The sequence below is a fragment of the Sebastes fasciatus genome, chromosome 21, assembly GCF_043250625.1.
Source record: "Sebastes fasciatus isolate fSebFas1 chromosome 21, fSebFas1.pri, whole genome shotgun sequence".
Classification (NCBI taxonomy): domain Eukaryota; kingdom Metazoa; phylum Chordata; class Actinopteri; order Perciformes; family Sebastidae; genus Sebastes; species Sebastes fasciatus.
In genome coordinates, this window is record NC_133815.1 from 600,135 (window position 1) to 626,916 (window position 26,782).

Genomic DNA, 26,782 nt, shown 5'->3' on the forward strand with positions numbered 1-26,782 from the left:
TCGTTTTACAGTATCCTACACGTGGTTCTGGTATTTTCCCGGTCCGGTCCTTTGTGAAGCTGTTGTTTTTTTTCAGAATAAGAATTGGACTCTTTTTACAGAAGCAGTCAGACTTCTTTCAAACTGTAAAGTCAACAACTGTGATGCATCATTAACACACAGCTGACACCTGCTAACTCAACAGTATCACACACACACACACACACACACACACACACACACACACACACACACACACACATCTGGTCCAAGCCAAACCCTCCTGACTGAAGCATGATGGGATTGATTCTGCTGAAACGTTCTGGATAACCGATTTACTGAGAGAAACTCCTGACATATATAAACTAATGCATGGATGACTGGACACATCTGTATGTGTGTCAAACAGCTGTCAAAACAACCTGGAGAACACACACACACAGAGGAGAACGAGCAGAATGAAAGAACTTCAGAGTTTAGTGAATTAAATATACGTACTGCAATTTCTAAAAACGATATTTATACACAGAACTTCAGCATATAAATATAATTGTACATTCTTGAACAAGCAAGCAGCTGCTGTATAACTACTGTATAAATAAACAGCTGCTGTATAACTACTGTATAAATAAACACATATTGGTTGTAGAATACAGAATATTTCCTATAAATATATGAAGGTTTTCAAATTCAAAACACAGTTTTTTCAGCAACATTCAGTAAAAAGGAAGGAGCTACCTTAAACCTTTTAATGTGTTTTATTTGAATGCATGTATTTCCGAGAGGTAGATAACTCATTTTAAGGTCAAATGTATGAAAGACCTAAACTTGAAGTAAAACAGCAAAACGTTTTGTTCAATAAATGTTAAAGCTGCATGAGAAAAGTTTCACACGGCAGCGAGAGGTAACTATTCATGTAAACATCAGAACTCCTGTAAAGGGATTTTAAACTGGACCCGAACAGTCAACGATGCCTCAAATCAAACAAGGAGACGAGACAGTAAAAAACTACAACACTTTGAATGTGTCAGTTCCTGCGTGGACGTCGCGGTGACTTTATCTGACACGAGAATTTCATTTTGGCAAATCTTCAGCATCTCAATTAGCGAGGATGAAGCGCTCTCATCTGTTCCAGCTGCTGTCTCTGATTCAGGCTGATAAAGACGGACATATTTTACATTGAATCTTTAAATGAGGAGCTTAGCACAGCGTTAATACTCCAGAGGAAGTCTATTAATCTATATGCCGTGTGTGAGTGTGTGTGTGTCTCAGGCCTCGGCCAGACAGCCCATGACCTTCAGCATCAGCTCCTCCTTCTTGTGTTTGGCACTGACGAGCACCCCTCTTCCTCTCAACCAGGCCAACAGAGTCGCAGATTTCAGCTTTGACAACTGGAGAGGAAGAAAGAGAGAAAGACAGAAGACCTGAGAGGCAAGTGAGAAAAAATTAAAATGAACACGGTGTGTTTTCACTTCATCAGAGTTAACAGTAACATTTTGGTCGCCTAGAAATGTTTTTCAGTTCGGTTGTACTTAGCTTCAACCTCTAGTGTCACTTCTGGTTCCAAAAGAACTAAGATGGCAACGGCCAAAAACCAAGATGGAGACGGACAAAAACCAAGATGGAGACGGCCAAAAACCAAGATGGTAACGTCCAAAAACCAAGATGGTAGGGTCCAAAAACCAAGATGGTAGGGTCCAAAAACCAAGATGGTAACATCCAAAAGCCAAGATGGTAACGTCCAAAAACCAAGATGGAGACGGCCAAAAACCAAGATGGAGACGTCCAAAAACCAAGATGGCGATGGCCAAAAACCAAGATTGTAACGTCCAAAAACCAAGATGGAGACGGACAAAAACCAAGTTGGAGACGGCCAAAAACCAAGATGGCGATGGCCAAAAACCAAGATGGTAACGTCCAAAAACCAAGATGGTAACGTCCAAAAACCAAGTTGGAGACGGCCAAAAACCAAGATGGTAACGTCCAAAAACCAAGATGGTAACGTCCAAAAGCCAAGATGGTAACGTCCAAAAACCAAGATGGAGACGGCCAAAAACCAAGATGGTAACGTCCAAAAACCAAGATGGTAACGTCCAAAAACCAAGATGGTAACGTCCAAAAACCAATATGGTAGGGTCCAAAAACCAAGATGGTAACATCCAAAAGCCAAGATGGTAACGTCCAAAAACCAAGATGGAGACGGCCAAAAACCAAGATGGTAATGTCCAAAAACCAAGATGGAGATGGCCAAAAACCAAGATGGTAACTTCCAGAAACCAAGATGGAGACGTCCAAAAACCAAGATGGAGACGGCCAAAAACCAAGATGGAGACGTCCAAAAACCAAGATGGCGATGGCCAAAAACCAAGATTGTAACGTCCAAAAACCAAGATGGAGACGGCCAAAAACCAAGTTGGAGACGGCCAAAAACCAAGATGGCGATGGCCAAAAACCAAGATGGTAACGTCCAAAAACCAAGATGGTGACGGCCAAAAACCAAGATGGAGACGGCCAAAAACCAAGATGGTAACGTCCAAAAACCAAGATGGTAACGTCCAAAAACCAAGATGGAGACGGCCAAAAACCAAGATGGTAACGTCCAAAAACCAAGATGGAGACGGACAAAAACCAAGTTGGAGACGGCCAAAAACCAAGATGGCGATGGCCAAAAACCAAGATGGTAACGTCCAAAAACCAAGATGGTAACGTCCAAAAACCAAGATGGTAACGTCCAAAAACCAAGATGGAGACGGCCAAAAACCAAGATGGTAACGTCCAAAAACCAAGATGGTAGGGTCCAAAAACCAAGATGGCGATGGCCAAAAACCAAGATTGTAACGTCCAAAAACCAAGATGGAGACGGACAAAAACCAAGTTGGAGACGGCGAAAAACCAAGATGGCGATGGCGAAAAACCAAGATGGTAACGTCCAAAAACCAAGTTGGAGACGGCCAAAAACCAAGATGGTAACGTCCAAAAACCAAGATGGTAACGTCCAAAACCAAGATGGCAACGGCCAAAAACCTATTTGGTTTAAAATTGGCTCTGACATTATAACGTGTATTTAACAAGACAAGAAGGAATAAATGTTAAGACTATTTAATTACCTAGAGCTTGGTTGATAATGACTGGAGGGAAGTGAATTTAGGAGACTATACACAGAAGTAAAGGGTCTGTATTTTCCTCCGAGCCAGCAGACATTTAAGTGTTTGTAAAAATGGTGAAGAACAACGTGTCCAGTGGTGAGGCTGTGTAAATAACAGTAAAAGAGTAAGTGATGTATTGTTCTTGAAAAGTTGCAGGTTGGAGCTGTAAAAGTGATGAATGTTGTTATTAATGTGCCGGGCTCCCTGTGGGCTCCCACCTCCTGCTGACCATTCATCACTGGAACAGTCCTCCTCGCCCTCCTCTCAGAGGATGTTTGGGAAGGAAACGGAGGCAGGCAGCACAGTGTGTGTGCCATTCATCACGCTAACTCACTTTAATACATCACGTTAATGTATGTGGTCCTCCTAAAGGATGTTTATGAGGAAGATTAAGCTGCACATACAGTACGAGTGGATACACTGGAAATACATCACTTCTAAAGTTTGAAACAAGGTCTTACACCTCTTTACACTTCAATATTTTAAATAAGACAAACTGTACCGAGGCTAGCGCCCCTGTGAGGCTGCAACGTTCACGACACACCGGATTTCTCTATTCTCAAGGTCTAGTTAAACAGAAAAAAGACGCGCTCTCCGTTCTCTTAATACTACACTGATGGATATATTCATAAAGAATGGATTGTGCCCGCTGATAGCACCATGAAACCGCTTTCTGCCCCGTCTCAAGGTCCGATCACTAAAGATATTCATGCTATTACAGCGCAAACAAGACCAAACCAAGATGTTGTTGTCAAAATCAAAAAGGGATTATCTTCTGTACGGTAGCCATGTTAGCACATCTCAGACTCAATCGCTAATCATCAAGGAGGAAGCACATGCAGGTGTTGGTAGGAAGAGGAGGAGGAAGAGGAGGAAGGAACAATAAGATAAGAGGGAAGCTCCTGACCTGGTTGCTTCTGGCCACTTGCTCCACGTCAACGTCTTGTATCGCTGATCTGTGTTTCTTTGGTTTTGATTCAAACACAACTCTCTGAAACACAAAAAAACACAACATGGGACAGTTAGGAAACACCTGAGGAGAGCAGTGTACACCTGTAGCCTGAAGGTCACAAGGTAACGGCTACTGACATGATACTAACTGCAGTTCCATGACCAATCAGGCCAAAAAACATGATGGCGATGGCTAAAAGCCACGTTGGAGACGGCCTGGCAAAAAAACAAGACGGTGACAACAACTTTTCTTTCCTCCATTTCCTCCATCAACCAGGAAGAAATGAACTCTGTTGCTGCTCTGTACATGTTGGTGAAGTCCCAGATATGTCAGAAAACCAAACGCCGTCGTGTCCGGGTTCATAACATCACCTGGCGGCGAGCTGTATTCACCTCCCGCGTCATCACACTGACTGTATCTAGCAGCCGCGCGTCTCTACTGCGGTATGAACCCAAAATAAACAGATTGTGTTGTGATTTAATATCAATAAACAGATCAAAATTATGCTGGAATATCTACATCATGATGCTGATTAGTAAAAAGTCTGAATTCATGCTTTGTCAGGTCTGTTACCATGACGACAAGCAAACAACTTTTAAAATGCTTGTTTTCTGAATGGAGTCTGGATGGATCAGAGTCAGGCTACGCAGCTGCTCCATCAACACTCAACATGACGTCATCTAGAGACGTTGCTGTTTCTACCAGAGACAGTCTGTGGTCAACAACGTCAGGACGTCAGTGACCACAGGAGTTGAAATATTTCAACTGCGAAGCCACGAATGATGCGAATTTCGCGTGTTCGCGTCGCATCATTCATGCCACTCGCTTCGCCTGGCACGAATTTCGCGCCTATTGTCCTCTTTGCATTGACTTTGTATGTAATCGTGCGGCGCAAACAGTTGGACTCACCCGACTGCTGCTGCTGCTGCTGCTGGACGTGTCTTTGTTGGAGATATCAGAAGATGGAGGTGGAGGAGGCTCGGGTGGTGCAGCTGAGGGATGTTTTGTTGCTCTTTCCTTCACTTTACAGCTGGAGTTAGCAGCAGCGTTGCTTTCAGAGCTGGACTTCTCGTTGGTTTTGAGGCTGGACTTGGGTTTAGGCTTGATCTCAGGCTTTGGAGCGAGTATGAGCCCGGGTTTGGACTTGGACGCAGGGCTGAGGCTGGGGATGTGCTTGAGTCTGGGGTGACCCGCTGGCTGAGGAGCGGTGCCGCCATGAGGTTTGGGACGACGGATGAAGCGAGGAATGATTAGCGGAGGAGGATTTGGGAAGGACGCAGCTGACAGAGAAGAAACAGAAGAAGAAGAAGAAGTGGTGGGAGTCTTCCTCCTAAAGGCAGGTAGTGTTACCCTCCCCCTCTCCTCCTCTCCTCTAATCAGCTGCTCCCTGTGCTTCTGGAGCCGCAGCAGGGCGACGTTGATGTGGCGAGATGGAGACTTGTTCTTGAAGATGGGAACCAGTTTGGGAGTCGGGCTTTGAGTTGGAGGAGGATGAGGAGGGAGGACGAAGGAGGAGGAGGAGGAAGAGGGGAGGGATGAAGCTGGCTGGAAGAGTGGGAGAGAAGAGGAAGAGGAGAGAGAAAGAGCTGAACCCGAGGAATCAGAAAAGGAGGAGGACGATGAAGGCCAGTCTCCGTCTCCTCTGCACCCTTGACTTTGTGTCAGACTGCTCCTAAATCCACATCCGTTACCCAGAAGCCTCTGGGCTCTGTCCTGCTGGGAGAGAGGGGCCCAGGATGGAGGCTGTGACCCGAAGGAGAGCTTCACAGGTCGGGGAGGAGGGAGCTGGGTGAGGACCGGCCTGATGGAGGAGGAGGTGGTCAAGTTGATCTGCTCCCCACTCGACACCTGAGGAGGAAGAGGAGAGCCTTCAAGATTCATTAGATCTCATGGCGCCGCCATAAAAACATGATGTCATGGGTTTAAATTAGGGATGCTAATTTTGAAAAATGTTCTTAACTAATAACCGACCCTCGTTCACCGATTAACCGTGAACCGACAAGATTTGTGCCTCGCATGCAGCGGTGCGCCAGCTGCAGTGTATGAGTACAACAGACAACTGAGTCTCCAGTTCACCGTACGGGAGCGTTAACTTAGCAGGCAGCCACTTTCCCAGGAAAAGTCTCCACAACACATTTAGTTTAGTTTAGCAGGTTGTCCGCTGTGTGTCTGCCCGGCGTAACGTCACTCTGTCTGTCCGGATTAACGATAGCGATTGCCCTACGAACAGTGTGTGTTTGTGCTATGTTAGCAGCTGCTAGAATTGCTGGTGGCTCCGTGCTCGCCGTAGCCACACATATACGCTCTGTCAGCGCGGCGTAACTTCAGCCAGTTTCCGACTGACTGTGTTGTCGGTGGCGTTCTAGCTGTGAACGCAGGTGTAGCAGACAGTGTGTGTACAGTTTATTTGTCGGTGAATAAATGCTACGAGGCTACAAGCGAGCTATAGACGGGAGCCAACTTCCTGTATCTGTAACGCCGGCTTCGCCTCTTAAGGTGGACCAGCTTTTCTCCTTCAAGTGACGAAGCTTTTTAATTAAATATTAATATTTATTTTAACCGATAGCCTTAATCGGTTAAAATGCTTAATGTGGGTTAACGGTTAAACGGTTAATTATTGACATCCCTAGTTTAAATACATTAAAGTGTAACTGAACCCCCAAACCACTTATATATAATACTATTTGGTAGTCTTACTGATGGATTCAGATCAACATCTTGACACTTTAGTGCAAATATGCATAGCGACTAGCGGTGGGAAAAAAATAGATTCACCTATCTATCGTGATTTTTTGATTTTGAAATCGATGTTTTAACGCCAGAATCGATATATTTGATTCTTTTGAGTCTAGAAGGAAGTTACTGCTTTTATTGTTGTAGTCTGAATAGCGTGACGTCATATCAAACCAAAACAAACCTCAGCGAGGCGAAAGGAGGAAGTAGAAAGCGGCGGAGGGTCGTCGTGGATACGACCTGCACCCTCACATGTTAAATCCAGCGTGGTAAACACTACACATCCAGTAAAGGACAGGAACATCACGTCTTAATCTGAAAATGCTTCATTCAGAGTGAGTCCTAATTCAGAATATCCAAACAGACATGACCCGTATCTAATTCACTTAATGTCAAATTCAGATTAAAGTGGAAATGACAATACTTTCAAAAACTGCCAAAACCCAGCTGAACTCCCTCCAAACAAGAAATATCTTTTCAATCTGTAGTTTAATAGACTTCAGATTTACCTTCTTAAATGTAGCTGAAGCTCAGGAGAGCTTTTCAACTCGCAGTACAAGACAGAAAATAACTTCTCTTTCAGTTCTTACAGAAGGAAATGAACCCCGCTGAACACTATAAATATTTTAGCTTCGCTCTGTGAGCACTGAATCGATCTCTCGGGAAGTTTCACCATGCAGAGTTTTCTCACGTTGGATAAAATGCACTTCAGCTGCACACTGCGAATAAGAGACCTGCTTCTGAATTTATAGTTCAGGACACTCTCAAGTTCTTCAAACTAATAACTGATGTTGTACTTTTACTTTTCCAAGAAGAGCAGTCTTAACATTGTTTATCCTGCGTTCATGAGGCGTCCTGACATGTTGATGAATAACATTCAGCCTGCTTCATGAACACAAGGCCTCGAGAAGCAGAGACATATCTCCAGACATCAATTTCCATTAAAAGTGAACTCTGGACGAGAGGAAACACACCTCCTCCACCTTCCTCCTGACATCTGTGTTATGAAAATGAATCCTCACGACGCCGAGAGGGAACATTCTCTCCAGCGTCGCACCTTTACGGTCATAAAGCTGTCCATGAAGGTTTTACAGGGTGGGAAATGCTCCTCTCCTCTCGCCACCGTCCACCTCCACCTCCACACGCTCACATATAATAACCTGCATGTCAGGGCGCCTTTAACAGTTTGTTTGTGTCCAAAAGAAAGAAAGAAAACAAATAGACCGATAAAGAAGTTTAGGTTTGGAAAATGTCAGAAACAGGAGTAACAAAGACACCGAAAGAGAAGAAAGAGAAAAACACTAGTGAGCAATCTGGCCAAAAACCAAGATGGCAATGACCAAAAACCAAGATAGCGACGGCCTGGCAAAAAGAACTGAAGCCGTCTTATCGCTCTCTTCAAAGCCACCAGACTCCATTCATAAAAACAGTAATTTTAAAAACATACAACCCCACTTCTTTCAGTTATTTCCAGCTAACGTTGACTCAGCTAGTGCAAGCGTTCACAGTATTGATAACCTTATTGATTAGCTCACTGTGCTAACCTACGTCACTGCTTCCTGCTAACGGCTGAGTGGGTGTTTTAATATCGTTGCACATCTGGTCATCGTCTCGTCCACTTTCTTTGATAAATCCAAATTCTTCCACACTTGTATGAGATGTAGAGTTAGTTTACACCGACACCACGGTGAAACTGATTTCCGTTTCCCGGTTACTTCTACGTTTTCTTTGTAGTGCGGTTTCCTAAACACGATGCTGCTTCCTAGTGGAGACGTACATTATACCTCCAAACCATACAAGTATTAAAGAAACACACCTGGCGTGTCTGAGCGATACGTACCTCGAGCTGTAGTCATGTAGTAGTGTTGTGTGTGTACCTGCACTGTTGCAGCAGTGCTCAGACTGACTGTGTGGTAACGGGGTTTGCTGGTCAGACGTGCGGGGAAGCCGCAAACGCTCTGCAGCCTGTCGCTGATGTCAGACAGAAAGGAGCCCAGCGCCCCCTGCATGTCGACGCGAGGGCAGCGCTGCACCGGCTGCAGGCGGACACAGCTCAGAGGGTAGCTGCTCAGGATGACGGTTAAAGGAACATTCTGATAAATAATCATGTGATCATTTAAGTGTGGACGTCATGATGACGTCACGGTGTTAGCTGGGGGATAAACAAAGGAAAGGCTGGAGGCTAACACTAGCAGTGGGCTACACAGAGCAGTTATTGATATTCTAGAAAACTATTTTCATATTGCTAATTAATTCCTGGTTGTATTTCAGTCTATTTTCTTTCTTATTATCTCTTAATGCTGTGTTACCTAAAGACTCTGTTGAATTTGAGTAAAATAAGTACTTCAAAAATGTTGTCTTAATATTTATAGCTACACCACCGGTCCGTCACATGTCAGGTATAAGTTACAACACTGACCAGGTTTGTCAGGTTCATATTAAGGCGGTTAATTAATGCAACGTTTTATTAGGATACGTGAAGAGTCTCTCTCCCACTAGTCTGAAGTAGACGCTGCAGTACACCACCTCTTCTTCTGCAACATCAGGGAGTCTGTAGCCGTACTGGAAAACACAAACACACTCTCTATGAAGCATCCTGTGTGGGAATAGAATTAAGGCTTTCTTCAAAATCTTCAATATCTGTGCCAATATAATACCTTGGTTTTGGGTTTTGACCACAATATAGAAATGTGGAGAGCTTAACTTGACTAATAAAGACTTTTTTTATCGTCATTTAACACTTTTGAGACGCTTATGGAGAATTCACACCAAGAGCAAAGTCCTGCAAACTCCTGCGCGGTGCGATTACACACAAAGTCAATGCAAAATGACGTAAACACGCAAAACTTGCGTCATTTGCGGGAGTTTAAATATTTATTTATAACAAATTAATTTGGTTATATCTGTTTCTGAGTATTAATTCTTGCAGTATTAAATTATTGAGGTTTTAAGAGAATAGACAATGAATTCTATTTTTTTTATTATTATTATTCAACTGTTAGTTTCCATGTGATCTTTAAACTCTAAAAAATAACTCAGCAAGCAGTTGTTATGCCGACTTCTTGTGATACAAAGCAGCTAATTAATGTGTTTTTGTGCTCATATATTAACTTCTTTGATAATGTGTGTTGCGTACCAGGCGGTTCCAGTGGTTCTGCAGGTCTCTGTAGGTCCTGAATGGGCCGTCTCTGGGCAGCTGACGGGTGATGGTGATAATCTGACCTTTCTTCATGCTAAAAACACACAAACAAACATTAGTGAATCAAAGAGTGAGTATATCAGGACAGAAGAAACAGTGAATACAGAAGCAGAGTGAGAGTCTCCAGCAGGCTTCCTGTCAGTGTTGATAAAGAGCTGCGGCTCCCCCTGCTGCTCACAGTCAGTATAACACAACCTGCCTCTTCATCAGTTTGAAAAAGAGGAAGCTGCAAAAATAAATAAATAAATAACTCCATAAATAAATTAATATGCCATTAACTGTGCCAAAACCAATATTAAAAATAAATCTAGGCATTCATTAATTAATCAAATGTGACAAAAATGTATATTTGTTTTAATTTGCTTCTTTATTTACCTTTGTTTTAATTTCCATAATTATTTATTTTCCTACTTATTTTAATTTATTTTTTAATTAATTAATATATTGTTGAACGTATTTTTTCTGAATTTAAAATGTATTTTTAAATGTATTTATTAATGTTTAATTCATTCATTAAATAAAATATTTATTAATAAATAAATGATTAAATAAATTAAATAGGAAAGTAAATAAATACGGGAATTAATACAAAGGTAAATAAATGAAGAAGCAAATTAAAACAGAAATATCAATTTATGTCGCATATTATCAATTAATTAATGCTTATATTTATTCTTAATATTATTCTGTCGCCACCTTTTTTATTTGATCGTCACCATCGTGCTATATTATATTCACATTAATTCTATAATTAAGTCTGGTTGGTGGTATCAAATATGTGCATGTAGATAATTGTGGGTGAGGAGAGTTTCATATTGTCGCACATCATCCAAAAAGATCTGAACTAAGTTTCATACGGACCTGACAAACAAAACGATGTTGTTACTATCGTTCTCTAACGACCAGATCTGTTCATTTGTAGAAAAAGGACCAGAGGTTTGGTTGCATCATCTTTTAGTCTTAGACGTGTGAAGCCTTTCTGGTGTTGTCTGCGTTGTGTCCAGCAGGTGGAGCTGTCCTACCTGGGCAGTACGTGACACCAGATGGCTCCCCCGGTGGAGGTGTGGTCGAGGACGGAGTCAGGATCACTGCAGAACCTCCTCAGCACTAACGGAGAGAGGTTAAAGTCCTCCAGCTGCAACAAGAACACACATGACTGTCTGCCACTATGTGTATTTTAATCACAGCAATCAAACATGGCGACGTCACCCACTGGTTTGTGCACTACTGTTTTGAAGCTTCGAGTTCGTCATTTTCGCCGACGCCGTCTTTTTTCTCGGCAGATAAAAGTTTCTAAATATTTTCTGTAATTAAAACATAAAACATACGAGGACAGGTGGAAGTCTAAACACTTATCTTGTTAATTAAAGTAAACTTATATGGACACACTATTAGGTGTTGAAACAGATAAATGAAAGTTGTTTTAATCCCTCACTCTGGTTGGTGGCAGTCTGACTGTGTTGGCTTCAATACTGATGCACAGTTGGCCCTCGCTGGTGCTCAGCTCCGTGCCTGACACACACACACACACACACACACACACACACACACACACACACACAATTCATCCATTATATAATCCATTGGTAGATATCTTCATGCCATTGAAAACTGGACTGTGAATAGGAACTTTGACGCTAAAACATACAAACTTTCACCAAAATTTAACGCTAAAACATACGAACTTTGACCAAAATTTGACACTAAAACATACAAAATTTGACGCTACAACATACGAGCTTTGACCAAAATTTGACGCGTAAACATACGAACTTTGACCAAAATTTGACGCTACGACATACGAACTTTGACCAAACTTTGACGCGTAAACATACGAACTTTGACCAAAATTTGACGCGTAAACATACGAACTTTGACCAAACTTTGACGCTACAACATACGAACTTTGACCAAAATTTGACGCTAAAACATACAAAATTTGACGCTACAACATACAAAATTTGATGCTACAACATACGAGCTTTGACCAAAATTTGACGCTAAAACATACAAACTTTGACCAAAATTTGACGCTAAAACATACAGACTTTGACCAAAATTTGATGCATAAACATACAAAATTTGACCAAACTTTGACGCTAAAACATACAAAATTTGACGCTACAACATACGAGCTTTGACCAAAATTTGACGATAAAACATACAAACTTTGACCAAAATTTGACGCGTAAACAACAAATTTTACAAAAATTTGACGCGTAAACATAAAAAATTTGACGCTAAAAAATACAAACTTTGACCAAAATTTGACGCTAAAAGGACGATATAATGAACCCGTCTTTTGAATCGTTGGTTTTCAAGTTGTGGGTTGTAAGTGGAGTCAGAAGAGGAGTGAAGGGATGCATACTACTACTTAATACTGAAATAGTGAACACTTCACCTTTTCAGGGTTCTAAAAATCCTTTAAAACAAACAAAGAAAGGGTTTTGTTTAACTGCTCACAATTCATACCCATGACCCATGACCTCATTTACTCAACCACATATCCTCAGTAACACTCTCACAGATCTGTAAACTGATAGAAGTAAAGCAGTAAAAACATGACAAGGTGTGTTTGAGATGAATGAAACTCACTGACAGCGTTGAGCCTCCCGCTCTCCGTCAGGAAGTCTTTTCCTGAGAACAAACACACAGTGAGAACTGTTACCATCACAGTTACATGAGCCGGAGCAGCATGAAGCTCTGGTACAGACCGCATCTATATACAACATATTACTTAGTTATTATTTGGCTTACAGTGGAGAGAAACTACTCTTGTTAGCTCCCAAGCCAACCAGCTGGGTTTAGTTGACAGTAAAGTTCAAACCTGGCAACCCATAATGGACCAGAAATTAATGAGGACTCTCTAATGAGTTTAGTTTGTGGTAAAAGTGGTAAAAAATAAAATAAAAAATAAAAACATAAATAAATAGAAAACTAAATAAAAAAATAAAAGCAAAAATGTATAAATCAATTAAAAATGAATAAAAAAATAAATGAATAACGAATAAATAACTAATAAATTAAAAAAATAATAAATAAACAAATAAAACATGAATTGAAAAATAAATTAAAAAAATAAATGAAAATATAAATAGAAAAAAATTATAAAAATAAATACATAAATAAAAAATGGATAATTAAACAGAGGAGTAAATAAATAAGGGAATTTATACGAAGAGAAATAAATAAATAAAGAAGCAAATCAAAACAAAAACATAATTTTATGTCACATTTCACCAATTAATTAAGGCTTACATTTATATTTATTCTTATTTTTGCTACATTTAATGACATATTTATTCATTTATTGAGTCATGTATCCTCTAAATCTATCTGCCTTTTTTCTGTTTGCTTGTAACGAATGTTCCAGGTCAGATTCACCAAACTGTCTCAACTTTCAGCCCGATGAATTCCACCTGATCACGAGGACGTTTCTGTTTGTGAGATTTTAATATTTACACAATTAACACTCCTAAAATAACCATTTAACAGGATGGAAGGCAGAACACAGACATCAGTATGTATTGTTGATGTCGTCTTAAATATCTACTAAAACACAGATTGAACTTCAGACTCACGATCAGATGTAAAAGTTAAAATGTTTCTCTTTCCACCATTTGAACTAGCACACACACACACACACACATAAACATACATACGCCCACACACACATTTTTCATTTTATGTCAGACTGGGTCCAAGGTGAAGGCTTCACTGAGTGTTGCAACACTCACAAAGTCTATTAATAATCTATTTGACGAAGGCTGAGAATCACACTGTTTCATCACGGAGCCTCGGTGCTGCTGGTCCTGTAGGTTTTACTTTTCTATCCATAAACCTGGAGGTAAATTTGAACACATTTGTGTCACTTCCTCACTCGATCTGTCAGGTCCAGAGCAGTGCTCCTGACCAGAGGTTCCCCACATACAGTAGCCCCAAAGGGACTCTAGGTGGCGCTGTTTCAGATGTGCTATAATGTATTTTGTGCAGCAGCTCTGTGCATTAGTGTACAGTCGAGTCGTTAGGTCTGGGCTCACTAAAGCTGTGTTTTGAGGGCTTTTAGGGAAGTTTAATAGCAACAAAGACCAAAGAGGAAGACTCAAAGTGTGGGTTTATTATTGCTGTTCCACTTCAGAGTTACTTTGCAACTAATATCCCTCAAACCCTCAAATTGTCTGGTGCATCTCTCTTCTGTTTCAGCTGCACCAACATACAGACAGAAACATCCAGTAGCAGCAGATCACAGAAAACATCTTCTGTCACAACTCAGATGGTATTTAAACTAGCTCAACGAGTTCACAGACAGACTGGTCCATTTCTTTAACCCCTTCAACCTCTATTATTCTCTACGACGAGTATTTCAGAGGTTGTAGCCGGCTCAGACGAGCATACGCAGCCGTACCAGTGATGAGGTAGAGTCCTGCTTTATTCCAGCGGGGAGCCAGTCGGGTGATCAGAGAGTAGGACAGACAACACTGGAGGACACCTGGAAACACACACTGAGGACATCCCAGCTACACACACACACACACACACACACACACACACACACACACACACAATCCAGTTTTCATCAACTAAAAGTAGACTGGAATGTTAGAATGAATCCAAACAGGCCTGAGAATAATCCCACCTGCAGACTGCGTCTCTGTCCGAACACTTGGAGGATGCCTTTCTGGAAAAACGACATCTGTAGGAAGAGACGACAAATACATATCCAGATTAAAACACAGATGAGCTTCAACTGTCAAGTGTTTTAAAAGTCAGGGAGATAAAATCTGAAATGTTATATCAGATGGAATAAATTGTAAAAAAAAGACTTCTTGAAGGTACGGTCTAGACATGCTCTTTACAAAAAAGCGTCCCGAGATAATTTCTGTTATGATTTGACCCTATATAAAAATAAATTGAATTGAAATTGAATGGAGAAATAAAAGTCTATAAAGGTATTCAATGGATGTGTGTGTGTGTGTGTGTGCGTGTGTGTGTGTGTGTGTGTGTGAATGTGACTGTGTCTATCTTTGTGAGGATAAAATGAACAGTTTTAGACCTTGAAAGCGAGGACATGTTGTACAGCGAAGACGTTTTGTCCTCCCTTCTTCAAAGCTGACTGAGCGTTATCACTTATAATATAACATATATAAAACCCTGGGATGGTAGCTATCACTTTTTCATTTATTTATTTATATCAGGCATAGTATTTTCTGATTTAATTGAGAACTTTAGTGTTAAATGAACCTAACAGTTTCAAGTGAAATTATAGAGAAAAAATAAATAAATATTTCCATTAGGGCTGTCAATCAATTAAAATATTTAATCATGATTAATCGCATGATTGTCCATAGTTAATTGCATTTTTTATCTGTTCAAAATGAACCTTAAAGGGAGATTTGTCAAGTATTTAATCCTCTTATCAACATGGGAGTGGGCAAATATGCTGCTTTATGCAAATGTATGTATATATATTAGGGCTGTCAAAGTTAACGCGATAACGCAAATTCGTTTTAACGCCACTAATTTCCTTGAACGCAATCTAACTATCGGAGGTTGTTTGGCCCTTTGAAAATGGCCATGCCAGTTTTTCCTCTCCAAAATTTAGGCTAAGTTTGGAGCGTTATTTAACCTCCTTCATGACAAGCTAGCATGACATGGTTGGTACCAATGGATTCATCAGGTTTCATATAATACCAGTATCTTCACTTTAAAACTGAGCTGCTACAACCTAAAAATCACAAGTTGTGTTAATGCGTTAAAGAAATGAGTGGCGTTAAAACAAAGTTACGTTAACGCGTTATTGTTACGTTAACTTTGACAGCCCTAATATATATGTATATATACATATATATATTATTAATTAACGAGGGTCCTCAAAATAGATAGATAGGATAGAAGTAGAAGCGTGTTTGTGTGTTGTTTGTGTCTCTTACAGCCATGACCGCTGTGATATCAGTGAATGAGTCCAGAGCTGGAGAGGCCAAAATATCAGAGTACAGCAGCACCAGCTCTCTGTGGACACACACACACACACACACACACACACACACACACACACACACACACACACACACACACACACAACACACACACACAACACACACACACACACACACACACACACACACACACACACAGTTTACTCAAGGGCACATCCACATGAACGCTGCGTTCAAGTGATACAGTAAAACCTGAAGTCGTCCTTCACACCGAGCAGTAACTGATAGAATTACACATTCAAAGGCCGGCTGGTAAAACTCGACTTCTGTATTCGGTCACATTCACGTCAAAACTTTGAAGAGACTCTTTAAACGCTCCTAAAAACCTTCTGCACATCTGTCCTGCCAACCAAATCTTTTTTCATCTGTTTAAAATCATTTCTGCTCGGTTATTTAAATGAAATGTATTAATTAAGAGTATGTGAACGGACACAATGAGCTGTAAATGTATAACATTTTGCTGGTACTCAAGTTAGGAGTGGTAAAAAGGAGTGGCATAATGAATGAATGTTGTGTGGAAACGTAATGTATTTAAGTAATAATCTCAAAGATTTTTATATAAATAAATGTCTGTTGGGTCCCTATTTATCGCTGAATGAGGTAACATTGTGATGATGAGCCACTGATTATTATTATAGTATTATGAACTTGGTGACCAGGAAAAATCACAAGCGTACTTATGGCCGAACAAACAAAGAAGAGAGTGATGACTACAGACGAGGAAACTACAAAAACAGTGCAAATCCAAAGAAAAATAAACTAATTCAGAAGAAGGTAAACTGACAAAAGAAGAAAAACGACCGTCAGCGAAGAAAAAAACACACCGGCAATAGGCCTTTTTCACGGAAGACACCCAGATCTGGGTCTGTTGTTTACAACGTTAATACAACAGTCTTCTCTCTCTCGCGAAGGGCATTCGACCCCGAGTTGCTCCGATTACAACGAGAACGTAACGTCATATTTACACAACACGGATCCTTTTGTCGGTCAGCATAACGTATGTCATGGGGATGTTAATCAGAGTATGAACGGCTGCATGTAAACAGGAATATTCATGTTCATTAGCCATGTAAATCTTCTCAACCCCTTGAGAAATTCTATGAATCAGCCTATCATAATAACATCTTAAGGCTGGCTAACACCATCGTGTCTGACCCCAACCATGTTTTGAACAGTGAATATGAATTGTTACCATCAAATCGGAGATACAGGGTTCCATGATTTACTAAGGTTAGACTGAAGCACTCTTTTGTACACCAGTCAATCCTAAAACTAAATATGGAGCCTAATCCCAGATAACATGTGCGTTGAAGGGCCCTGAATATCGTCTTCTGTGATTGTAATGTTTAAATGTACGTATCCTTGTTTCTTGTCTTTGTCCTTTTTGTGATGTTGCAAATGGAGCTGCTGTGATGCAAAACAAATTTCAGACCTGTCTGACAATAAAGTATTATCGTTATTATCGTTATGTAAACACCTTAGTAGGAATATTGTCTTTTTAGGAATAAGGACCAAAACCGGAATATTTGGTGCATGTGAACGTGGTCAGTGTCACTCTCACTGGAACACACGAATGGAACAGAGCCGTCGTTAGCGTTACTAGAAAGTCTGCTGTGAGAAAGGCCTATTACCGCTTACCGCCATAGGTGCCGTCAAAGAGAACGAAACGGAGATCTTTGAGATTGTTACGTTAATGAATCCCTATGAATAACTGTAATAAATCTAAATTAAAGTTTCCCTCCTGTGTTATTCACCTGCAGGTCTTGATCTGTTTGCTCCTCAGCTCCTCGGCGTCCTCCTGCAGAGTCAGAGTGACGCAGCACAGCTTCTTCAGGTCTGGAAGACTCAGGAAAAACATGCTGGACTGCTGGACTCCTCCACTCATCCTGAACACACACACAGACACACAGCTCACACTTACTGGTGATCAATACAGGAACTGATCAGGTTTATCATCAGTTTTACTATCACTACACTACATGAAAAACATATTCCTCATATTATAAATCATGTGCCAAAGGGATGAGGACTAGAAAATGTGTCTCTGTACAGTTTCAAAGAGATTCTAAAAACAAGCCAGCAAGAAAAACAAAAAAAATATCATAAAACATTACACAAGTAAACATAATTAAAACAGACACATGATTAATATATATTATTAAAACGAATGAAATAAAAAATATTGCCAACACTTGACCAATAAAAAATATAAATTATGATCTAAAAATACTGATTAAGGCCAACAGTTGACCACTAAAAAATAAAATAAATAATAATAATAGAAATAATAATAATAATAATAATAATAAGATAAGCAAGTTAAAAACAATAAATAATAAAATAAAAATACTGATTAAGGCCAACAGTTGACCACTAAAAAATAAAATAAATAATAATAATAGAAATAATAATAATAATAATAATAATAAGATAAGCAAGTTAAAAACAATAAATAATAAAATAAAAATACTGATTAAGGCCAACAGTTGACCAATAAAAGATAAATAAATAATAATAATAGAAATAATAATAAGAATAACAATATTAATAATAATAATAATAATAATAAGACACGCAAGACAAAAAAAATGAAATAAGAATACTGATTAAGACCAACAGTTTACCAATAAAATTATAACAATATTTATAATAATAACAATAATAATAAAACACGCAAGTTGAAAACAATAAAAATAAAATAAAAATAACGATTAAGGCCAACAGTTGACCGAGAAAATAATAATGACAATAATAACAGTAACAATATTATTAATAACAATAATAATAATAATAATAAGACACGCAAGATAAAACCAATAAAATAAGAATAATGACTAAGACCAACAGTTGACCAATGAAATTATAACAATATTTATAAGAAGAAGAAGAAGACACACAAGTTAAAACCAATAAAATAAGAAAGAATAAAATAATAATGAGATTAATGAGAATTTGTGGCTTTTTCTATTTGTTTACATTATTATAATCATAAATATAATATTTGAAAGCGGGACAAAACGAATTAAACCGAGCTAACAGCAGCTAGCAGCTAGTTAGCCTAGCTATTCTCACAGTAAATCTATACTTTTCTGTTTTTATATATTGATATTTAGGTCACCTACCTTATATTGACATCTACTCTAGACCGTGATAGTAGTTCTATTCTGGGAGATATCTCAGTTATGAGTTAGTTATGTAAAGAGACATTTTAATGAAATAAACGATGCTAGCAGTAAAACAGCTGGTCCTGAGGACGGCGGTAGGATGAGCTCTCACTCTGCTTCAATTTACACGAACCAAGAAAACAAAACATGTTATTGACAGGCTTCTTTTCCATATAAACAAACATAATGTCAAAAGTAACAGGAAAAACACCCTTCAAAAAATAATGAATAATAATAATAATAATAATAATAATAATAATAATAACAACAATAATAAATAAATAAAAATACAGCAAATAACGAAGCATGGTATTGACAGTCTTATTTTCCATTTAAACTGTATAATGTCAAAAGACACAGGAAGAACACTCTTGAAAAAAATGATGGATAGTAATAATAATAATAATAATAATAATAATAATAATAATGATAATAATAAAAATAAATAAATAAATAAAAATACAGCAAATACCGAAGCATGTTATTGACAGGCTTATTTTCCATATAAACAAATATAATGTCAAAAGACACAGGAAGAACACCCTTGAAAAAAATTATGAATAATAATAATAATAATAATAAATAAATAAATAAAAATACAGCAAATACCGAAGCATGTTATTGCCAGGCTTTTTTTCCATTTAAACAAACATAATGTCAAAAGACACAGGAAGACCACTCTTCAAAAAATGTAAATGAATAATATTAATAATAAATACATAAATGATAAAGCTAAACAATAATTATTATAGGAATAATTTAATTAAAAATAGTAATAATAATAATAATAATGCTATCATATTACATTTATTTGAGTATTTGTTTCTATGTCCCAACTACGGAGGGTTACATCTCAGCGACAAATATTGTACGTTTTATGCTTTAGTTACCGATATAGATTAAATATACAAAAATCAACTTATACATTATGATATATTATTATAGATTAAACTACTCGGCAGTATATGAAGTAATTAAAAGTAGCTCCACCTTTACCAGCATCACCATTAAAGTGATGAACACATGAATGCATCAATAATTATAATACAATAATATATTATTTTAAAATGGTCCAATCTGCATAATGAGTACTTTTACTATACCATCACATCACATTTATTTGAGTATTTATTTCTAATATGTATTAAGATTGTGACCTACCATCCTGAGACTACATGGATGGAGTGTATGTTTTAGTTGACAGAGGATGATATTGTTTTCTACTGTGGAGTGACAGGAATGTTTCAATAGACAATCTTTGACTTGGAATCGGTGCGTTTTCGCGCCAGAGCGCTGCGGCGGGAAAATAAAACTTTTTCTACACAATGTACCAACTTTTCTCAACATTTTACATTTTACAAAACATTTTACAGGTTTTGTGAGTTAACTGGGTGCGGAGGACCCGCTGAAACGCACCGAGGGGGAAATAACACGCTCATTACGTGAGATAACGTGAGATATCGTGAGACATCGCAGTCCGTTACGTGAGAAGCTCTTTTCATTGAAAGCTTCTGAACTGAAATGAACTTCAGCCTCGTCATCGCCCACTGCTTCACCGATGAGTGACAGAGGGACAGACCAATCAGAGGGGCCCATTCATAAGCAGGAAGTGAGTGGCCAATAGCAGCGCTAGAAGGACGGTGGGGGCGGGGTCAGTGACGGTGACGCTCCATGAAGCAGCCAGAAATAAAGGCACTCGAACCGGAAACCAGCCTTTCAAAATAAAATCGTTTAGAGATCACTGAATGACAGATCCAGTGGTGGAATGTAAATATATTTACTCAAGTTAATTACAATATTGAGGTACTTGTACGAACTTGAATATTTCCATTTCCTGATACTCTATACTTCTACTTAACTACATTTATTTGACAGCTTTAGTTACTTTGCAAATTGTTAAATTAAATCAACTAATAAAATATGATATCATAGATTTAGCTACCCAGCAGTATATCAAGTAATTAAAATGAGCCCCACCTTTACGAATCACCACTTTTGTATTTTGTCTTCAATAAGATTTGAATGCAGAACTTTTACCTGTAATAAAGTATTTTTACTATGTAGTACAGTACAGCTTACACATCGAAACACTGACAATAACCTGATATTTTCAGGTGGAATTTCATTCATTCATTCATTCATTTCATTCTCACTGTGCAATATCATTTTCCACTAATGCAATTTCGTTAATAGTCTGTTTATTGTCAATACTGTATATACTGCTCCTCTTTTTATACTTCCTTTTATTTAAATGGTTCATATTTTGTTTCACTTTGTTTAGCTCTTTTTTTTTAGCTGTTGCATCTTGTATTTTGCACTATCCCCTTTGCTGATGTACAATGCACATTTACCCACTGCGGGACTAATAAAGGAATATCTGATCTTATCTTATCTTAGCATTGCTACTTTTACTTTAGTTAAATATCTGTATACTTCATCCATCACTGCACAGTTCATATACAACATGCTGGAATATTGGCACCAACATATTAAAGATAGATTAAAATTAAAATGTTACTGTAATTTGACCTGATATCATTTAGCTTTGTTCTTAATGAGTTGCTCAATGTTTGAATGTAGGATTCAACTGATTACATATAATCAATTTATATAAAAATAATTAAATAATAATTAAATAATGTTATTATATAATATTGTTATTATTATTATATATATATATATATATATATATATATATATATATATATAATAAATATATACATGTGTTTGCATAAAGCAGCAGATTTGTCCAGTCCCATGTTGATAAGAATATTAAATACTTGACAAATCTCCCTTTAAGGTTCATTTTGAACAGATTAAAAATGTGCGATTAATTTGCAATTAATTAATATCAACTAAAGACAATCATGCGATTAATGGCGATTAAATATTTTAATCGATTGACAGCCCTAATTTTAACTCAAACACATTACATTATTGTAGCACAGGAATAATGCATTGGCAAATCTTCAGAATTTTTTTTTTTAGCCTTTTTAAGCTTTTCACTTATACTAAAATGTGGCCGTAACATATAGTTAAATTAAATGTGTTAAATTACATTTTTAACATGTTATTTTTAAACTAATCTAAATTTCACAGTATAAAAATAATATAAAAATAAAATAAATTATATAACATAACAAAATTTAAGGAAAGCAAAAGAGGAATAATAAAAAAACAAAAAATAATCGTGTTGTGTTAAATAAGTGGAGTCAGCTGAACCGTGAACAACCAGAATTAAAGGAGACTTTTATTTTGAAAACAGAAGACGGACTACTCGTGTTGTACTGTGATTACCTTGACGACCGTGAACTCACCACAGCTGGAATTTGGGACTGTTGTTCATAGAAACCTGATAGAATCTGGGGTAAATGTCGGTGTGTTTGTGCGGAGTCACGGTCCCGACAGGCTGGGTGGGATTATAGAACCACTAACAGGTTCCTGAACACTTCCAGCGGCTTTTTTCTCTCAACATGTCCGACTCTTCAGGGACACAAATGGGTGAGAAGGAGGAAAAGAGTCCCGACGGAGTCAAATATTACAGACTATTAGAGATCGAGGAGCAGAACACGTTCAAATCAACGTGGATCATCATCCACAACAAAGTCTACGATGTCACCAAGTTCCTAGAAGAGGTGAGAAACTCCCTTTAAGTTTCAGGACGTATGTCACCAAGTTCCTAGAAGAGGTGAGGAGTTCCTTTAAGTTTCAGGACGTATGTAACCAAGTTCCTAGAAGAGGTGAGAAACTCCCTTTAAGTTTCAGGACGTATGTAACCAAGTTCCTAGAAGAGGTGAGAAACTCCCTTTAAGTTTCAGGACGTATGTCACCAAGTTCCTAGAAGAGGTGAGGAGTTCCTTTAAGTTTCAGGACGTATGTAACCAAGTTCCTAGAAGAGGTGAGAAACTCCCTTTAAGTTTCAGGACGTATGTAACCAAGTTCCTAGAAGAGGTGAGGAGTTCCTTTAAGTTTCAGGACGTATGTCACCAAGTTCCTAGAAGAGGTGAGGAGTTCCTTTAAGTTTCAGGACGTATGTCACCAAGTTCCTAGAAGAGGTGAGGAGTTCCTTTAAGTTTCAGGACGTATGTAACCAAGTTCCTAGAAGAGGTGAGAAACTCCCTTTAAGTTTCAGGACGTATGTCACCAAGTTCCTAGAAGAGGTGAGAAACTCCCTTTAAGTTTCAGGACGTATGTAACCAAGTTCCTAGAAGAGGTGAGAAACTCCCTTTAAGTTTCAGGACGTATGTAACCAAGTTCCTAGAAGAGGTGAGAAACTCCCTTTAAGTTTCAGGACGTATGTCACCAAGTTCCTAGAAGAGGTGAGGAGTTCCTTTAAGTTTCAGGACGTATGTAACCAAGTTCCTAGAAGAGGTGAGAAACTCCCTTTAAGTTTCAGGACGTATGTAACCAAGTTCCTAGAAGAGGTGAGGAGTTCCTTTTAAGTTTCAGGACGTATGTAACCAAGTTCCTAGAAGAGGTGAGAAACTCCCTTTAAGTTTCAGGACGTATGTCACCAAGTTCCTAGAAGAGGTGAGGAGTTCCTTTAAGTTTCAGGACGTATGTCACCAAGTTCCTAGAAGAGGTGAGGAGTTCCTTTAAGTTTCAGGACGTATGTAACCAAGTTCCTAGAAGAGGTGAGGAGTTCCTTTAAGTTTCAGGACGTTAAATGTTTCTGCAGGTGAGTTCTGATCACACAGTCTGGTTTATGTCCTGCTGTGGGACATCTCCACATACTGGTTGTCTCCAGTTTCTGACTACAGATTAAAGTTAAACAAGCCCGTCTCTAGATTATACACTATACAGAGACTATACATTAATATTTACAGATTAAAGTTAAACAAGCCCGGTCTGACTCGTTCCCTCAGTGATGAGCTTTTATAGCTCCATCGTTACCATGGATACCGTAGTATTACATTCTAAATACAAAATAACTGCATAAAAATATGAAAATAACACAAATATGTTCACCTATCGATTATCAAATAAAGGTTAAATTACGAAAAATATGAATAGTAACAAGAGTAACAATTTATTAAAGCTGCAATATGTATCTAATGTAACATGCAAGAGGCATATGTTACACCCCCACTACATTCAAGCATCACATCAAAATATTACATATCTATATGTTATTTGTTTTTCTTGCATTACGTGAAAATTCCTATTAAACAAATAAAAAAAAAACTTTGTTTTCATACATGAAACCTCACGGAGACTCAAAATTAGTAAAAAGGTGTAAGTAACTCACTCATACAGATGTATTACTTGTCAAGATACTCTTAAACAAATAGAAGAGTAACTCACACTAGAGTAGCTCGCACTAGATAGCTGAAGCTCACTATAGCTTGTTATCTATCACCAAATTAATAGCTATAGCTATAAATCACGTGAGGCTTTTATTTTGTTGCTTATCTGACATTTGTTTTGGATACGGAAGACCAAAGATGACATGAGTGATTTTTGAAAAATTATTTTTATTTTTCACAAGATTATTTTCTGACATAATAAGCGTGACTTTTTAAAAATGATTTAATCGTATTTTTTCCTGATTTAAAGGGAGATTCGCGTGATCGTGGAATAATTGTGTCTGAACTTCATTTTTTGAAAACAAACTGTGATCAATAATTACATACTTGTTCTCTGCAGAGTTTATTTATTATAAAAACATCCATGAAGGAAAAAGCTCCTTTTAACCCAGATAACATTTCTTAATTATTAATTAATTATCACAAACTTTATTCTTCCTATTTGCTGTCACGTTTCTGCTTCAGAACCCTTGTAGGAGACGACTGGGTCGCTCCAGCCTACATATGCTACATATAGCAGACCGTTACTACGTATAACGGACCGTTGCTGTGTATAACAGACCGTTGCTACGTATAACAGACCGTTGCTATGTATAACAGACTGTTGCTACGTATAGCAGACCGTTGCTACGTATAGCAGACCGTTGCTACATATAGCAGACCGTTGCTACGTATAGCAGACCGTTACTACGTATAACGGACCGTTGCTGTGTATAACAGACCGTTGCTACGTATAACAGACCGTTGCTATGTATAACAGACCCTCGCTACGTATAACAGACCGTTGCTACGTAAAGCAGACCGTTGCTACGTATAACAGACTGTTGCTACGTATAGCAGACCGTTGCTACGTATAGCAGACCGTTGCTACATATAGCAGACCGTTACTACGTATAACGGACCGTTGCTGTGTATAACAGACCGTTGCTACGTATAACAGACCGTTGCTATGTATAACAGACTGTTGCTACGTATAGCAGACCGTTGCTACGTATAGCAGACCGTTGCTACATATAGCAGACCGTTGCTACGTATAGCAGACCGTTACTACGTATAACGGACCGTTGCTGTGTATAACAGACCGTTGCTACGTATAACAGACCGTTGCTATGTATAACAGACCCTCGCTACGTATAACAGACCGTTGCTACGTAAAGCAGACCGTTGCTACGTATAACAGACTGTTGCTACGTATAGCAGACCGTTGCTACGTATAGCAGACCGTTGCTACATATAGCAGACCGTTACTACGTATAACGGACCGTTGCTGTGTATAACAGACTGTTGCTACGTATAGCAGACCGTTGCTACGTATAGCAGACCGTTGCTACATATAGCAGACCGTTGCTACGTATAGCAGACCGTTACTACGTATAACGGACCGTTGCTGTGTATAACAGACCGTTGCTACGTATAACAGACCGTTGCTATGTATAACAGACCGTTGCTACGTATAACAGACCGTCAAATTGTTTAACTTTTTATTGATTTCTTCAGTAAGTAGCCGTGTAATAAGCAGGATAATGTACAGCTTAAATTTCACAACAATGACTGGCTAGCTGTACATTATCCTTTATGTAGTGTTTTAGTAGTATAGTACTGCAAGTACTGCAAGATAAATGTAGTACAGTAAAAAGTGCAATATTTGCCTCTAACATGTAGTGGGGTAGAGAATGGAAATAAAGTACAAGTACCTCCAAATTGTACTTAAGTGCAGTAGTTGAGTAAATGTACTTGATACTGATATTTGTGTTATACGTTAGTATTGTAATAATCAGCCTGTACGTTACACGTTAGTATTGTAATAATCAGCCTGTACGTTATACGTCAGTATTGTAATAATCAGCCTGTACGTTATACGTTAATATTGTAATAATCAGCCTGTACGTTATACGTTAGTATTGTAATAATCAGCCTGTACGTTACACGTTAGTATTGTAATAATCAGCCTGTACGTTATACGTTAGTATTGTAATAATCAGCCTGTACGTTACACGTTAGTATTGTAATAATCAGCCTGTACGTTATACGTTCGTATTGTAATAATCAGCCTGTACGTTATACGTTAGTATCCACGGTGGGTGTGTTTGTTTTCAGCACCCCGGAGGAGAGGAGGTGCTGAGGGAGCAGGCGGGAGGAGACGCCACCGAGAGCTTCGAGGACGTCGGACACTCCACCGACGCCAGAGAGATGTCCGACAGCATGGTGATCGGAGAGCTGCACCCGGTCAGTACAACGGTTCTGCTTCTGTGTAGAAGGACGCTTATCGAGGCCACTTTCTCATCAGTCTGTCAGAGACGATGGTCT

The 26,782-nt window shown here is 38.6% G+C and overlaps 2 protein-coding genes and 1 long non-coding RNA gene across 4 annotated transcripts in view; 2 read left to right on the plus strand and 1 right to left on the minus strand.

Annotated features, from left to right (window-relative positions):
- Window positions 1-26,782, plus strand: part of LOC141759878 (uncharacterized) — a 213,177-nt gene that overhangs the window by 19,853 nt on the left and 166,542 nt on the right. The window lies entirely within an intron of this gene.
- c21h18orf63 (chromosome 21 C18orf63 homolog) lies at window positions 483-19,284 on the minus strand. Of its 2 annotated transcripts, XM_074621989.1 has the most exons (14): window positions 19,128-19,284; window positions 17,760-17,891; window positions 15,940-16,018; window positions 14,646-14,702; window positions 14,415-14,526; window positions 12,605-12,646; window positions 11,445-11,521; window positions 11,032-11,144; window positions 9,947-10,043; window positions 9,287-9,372; window positions 8,688-8,874; window positions 4,987-5,925; window positions 4,033-4,116; window positions 483-1,370 (listed from the first exon to the last, which is right to left on the minus strand). In XM_074621989.1, exons 2-14 carry the CDS (start codon window positions 17,888-17,890, stop codon window positions 1,248-1,250), a joined length of 2,127 nt encoding a protein of 708 aa, XP_074478090.1. In that variant the 5' UTR covers window position 17,891; window positions 19,128-19,284; the 3' UTR covers window positions 483-1,247. The 2 variants fall into 2 exon arrangements, with proteins under 2 accessions (XP_074478090.1, XP_074478091.1); XM_074621990.1 differs by lacking the exon at window positions 11,445-11,521 and having other exon boundaries at window positions 12,609-12,646.
- The window catches only part of cyb5a (cytochrome b5 type A (microsomal)), a 5,854-nt gene continuing 1,555 nt past the window's right edge, over window positions 22,484-26,782 (plus strand). Inside the window, exons 1-2 of the mRNA XM_074621427.1 lie at window positions 22,484-22,804; window positions 26,573-26,701. Of these exons, the coding sequence (XP_074477528.1) occupies window positions 22,643-22,804; window positions 26,573-26,701 (291 nt within the window). The 5' untranslated portion in view covers window positions 22,484-22,642. The remainder of the gene's footprint in view (window positions 22,805-26,572; window positions 26,702-26,782) is intronic.

Coding starts and splice junctions, on each gene's coding strand:
- c21h18orf63 (XM_074621989.1), bottom strand. CDS start 17,890: ATGAGTGGAGGAGTCCAGCAGTCCAGCATGTTTTTCCTGAGTCTTCCA. Junction 14,527..14,645: donor GACAGAGACGCAGTCTGCAG/GTGGGATTATTC, acceptor GTGTGTGTGTAG/CTGGGATGTCCTCAGTGTGT. Junction 4,117..4,986: donor GCAGCAGCAGCAGCAGTCGG/GTGAGTCCAACT, acceptor TTTGTGTTTCAG/AGAGTTGTGTTTGAATCAAA.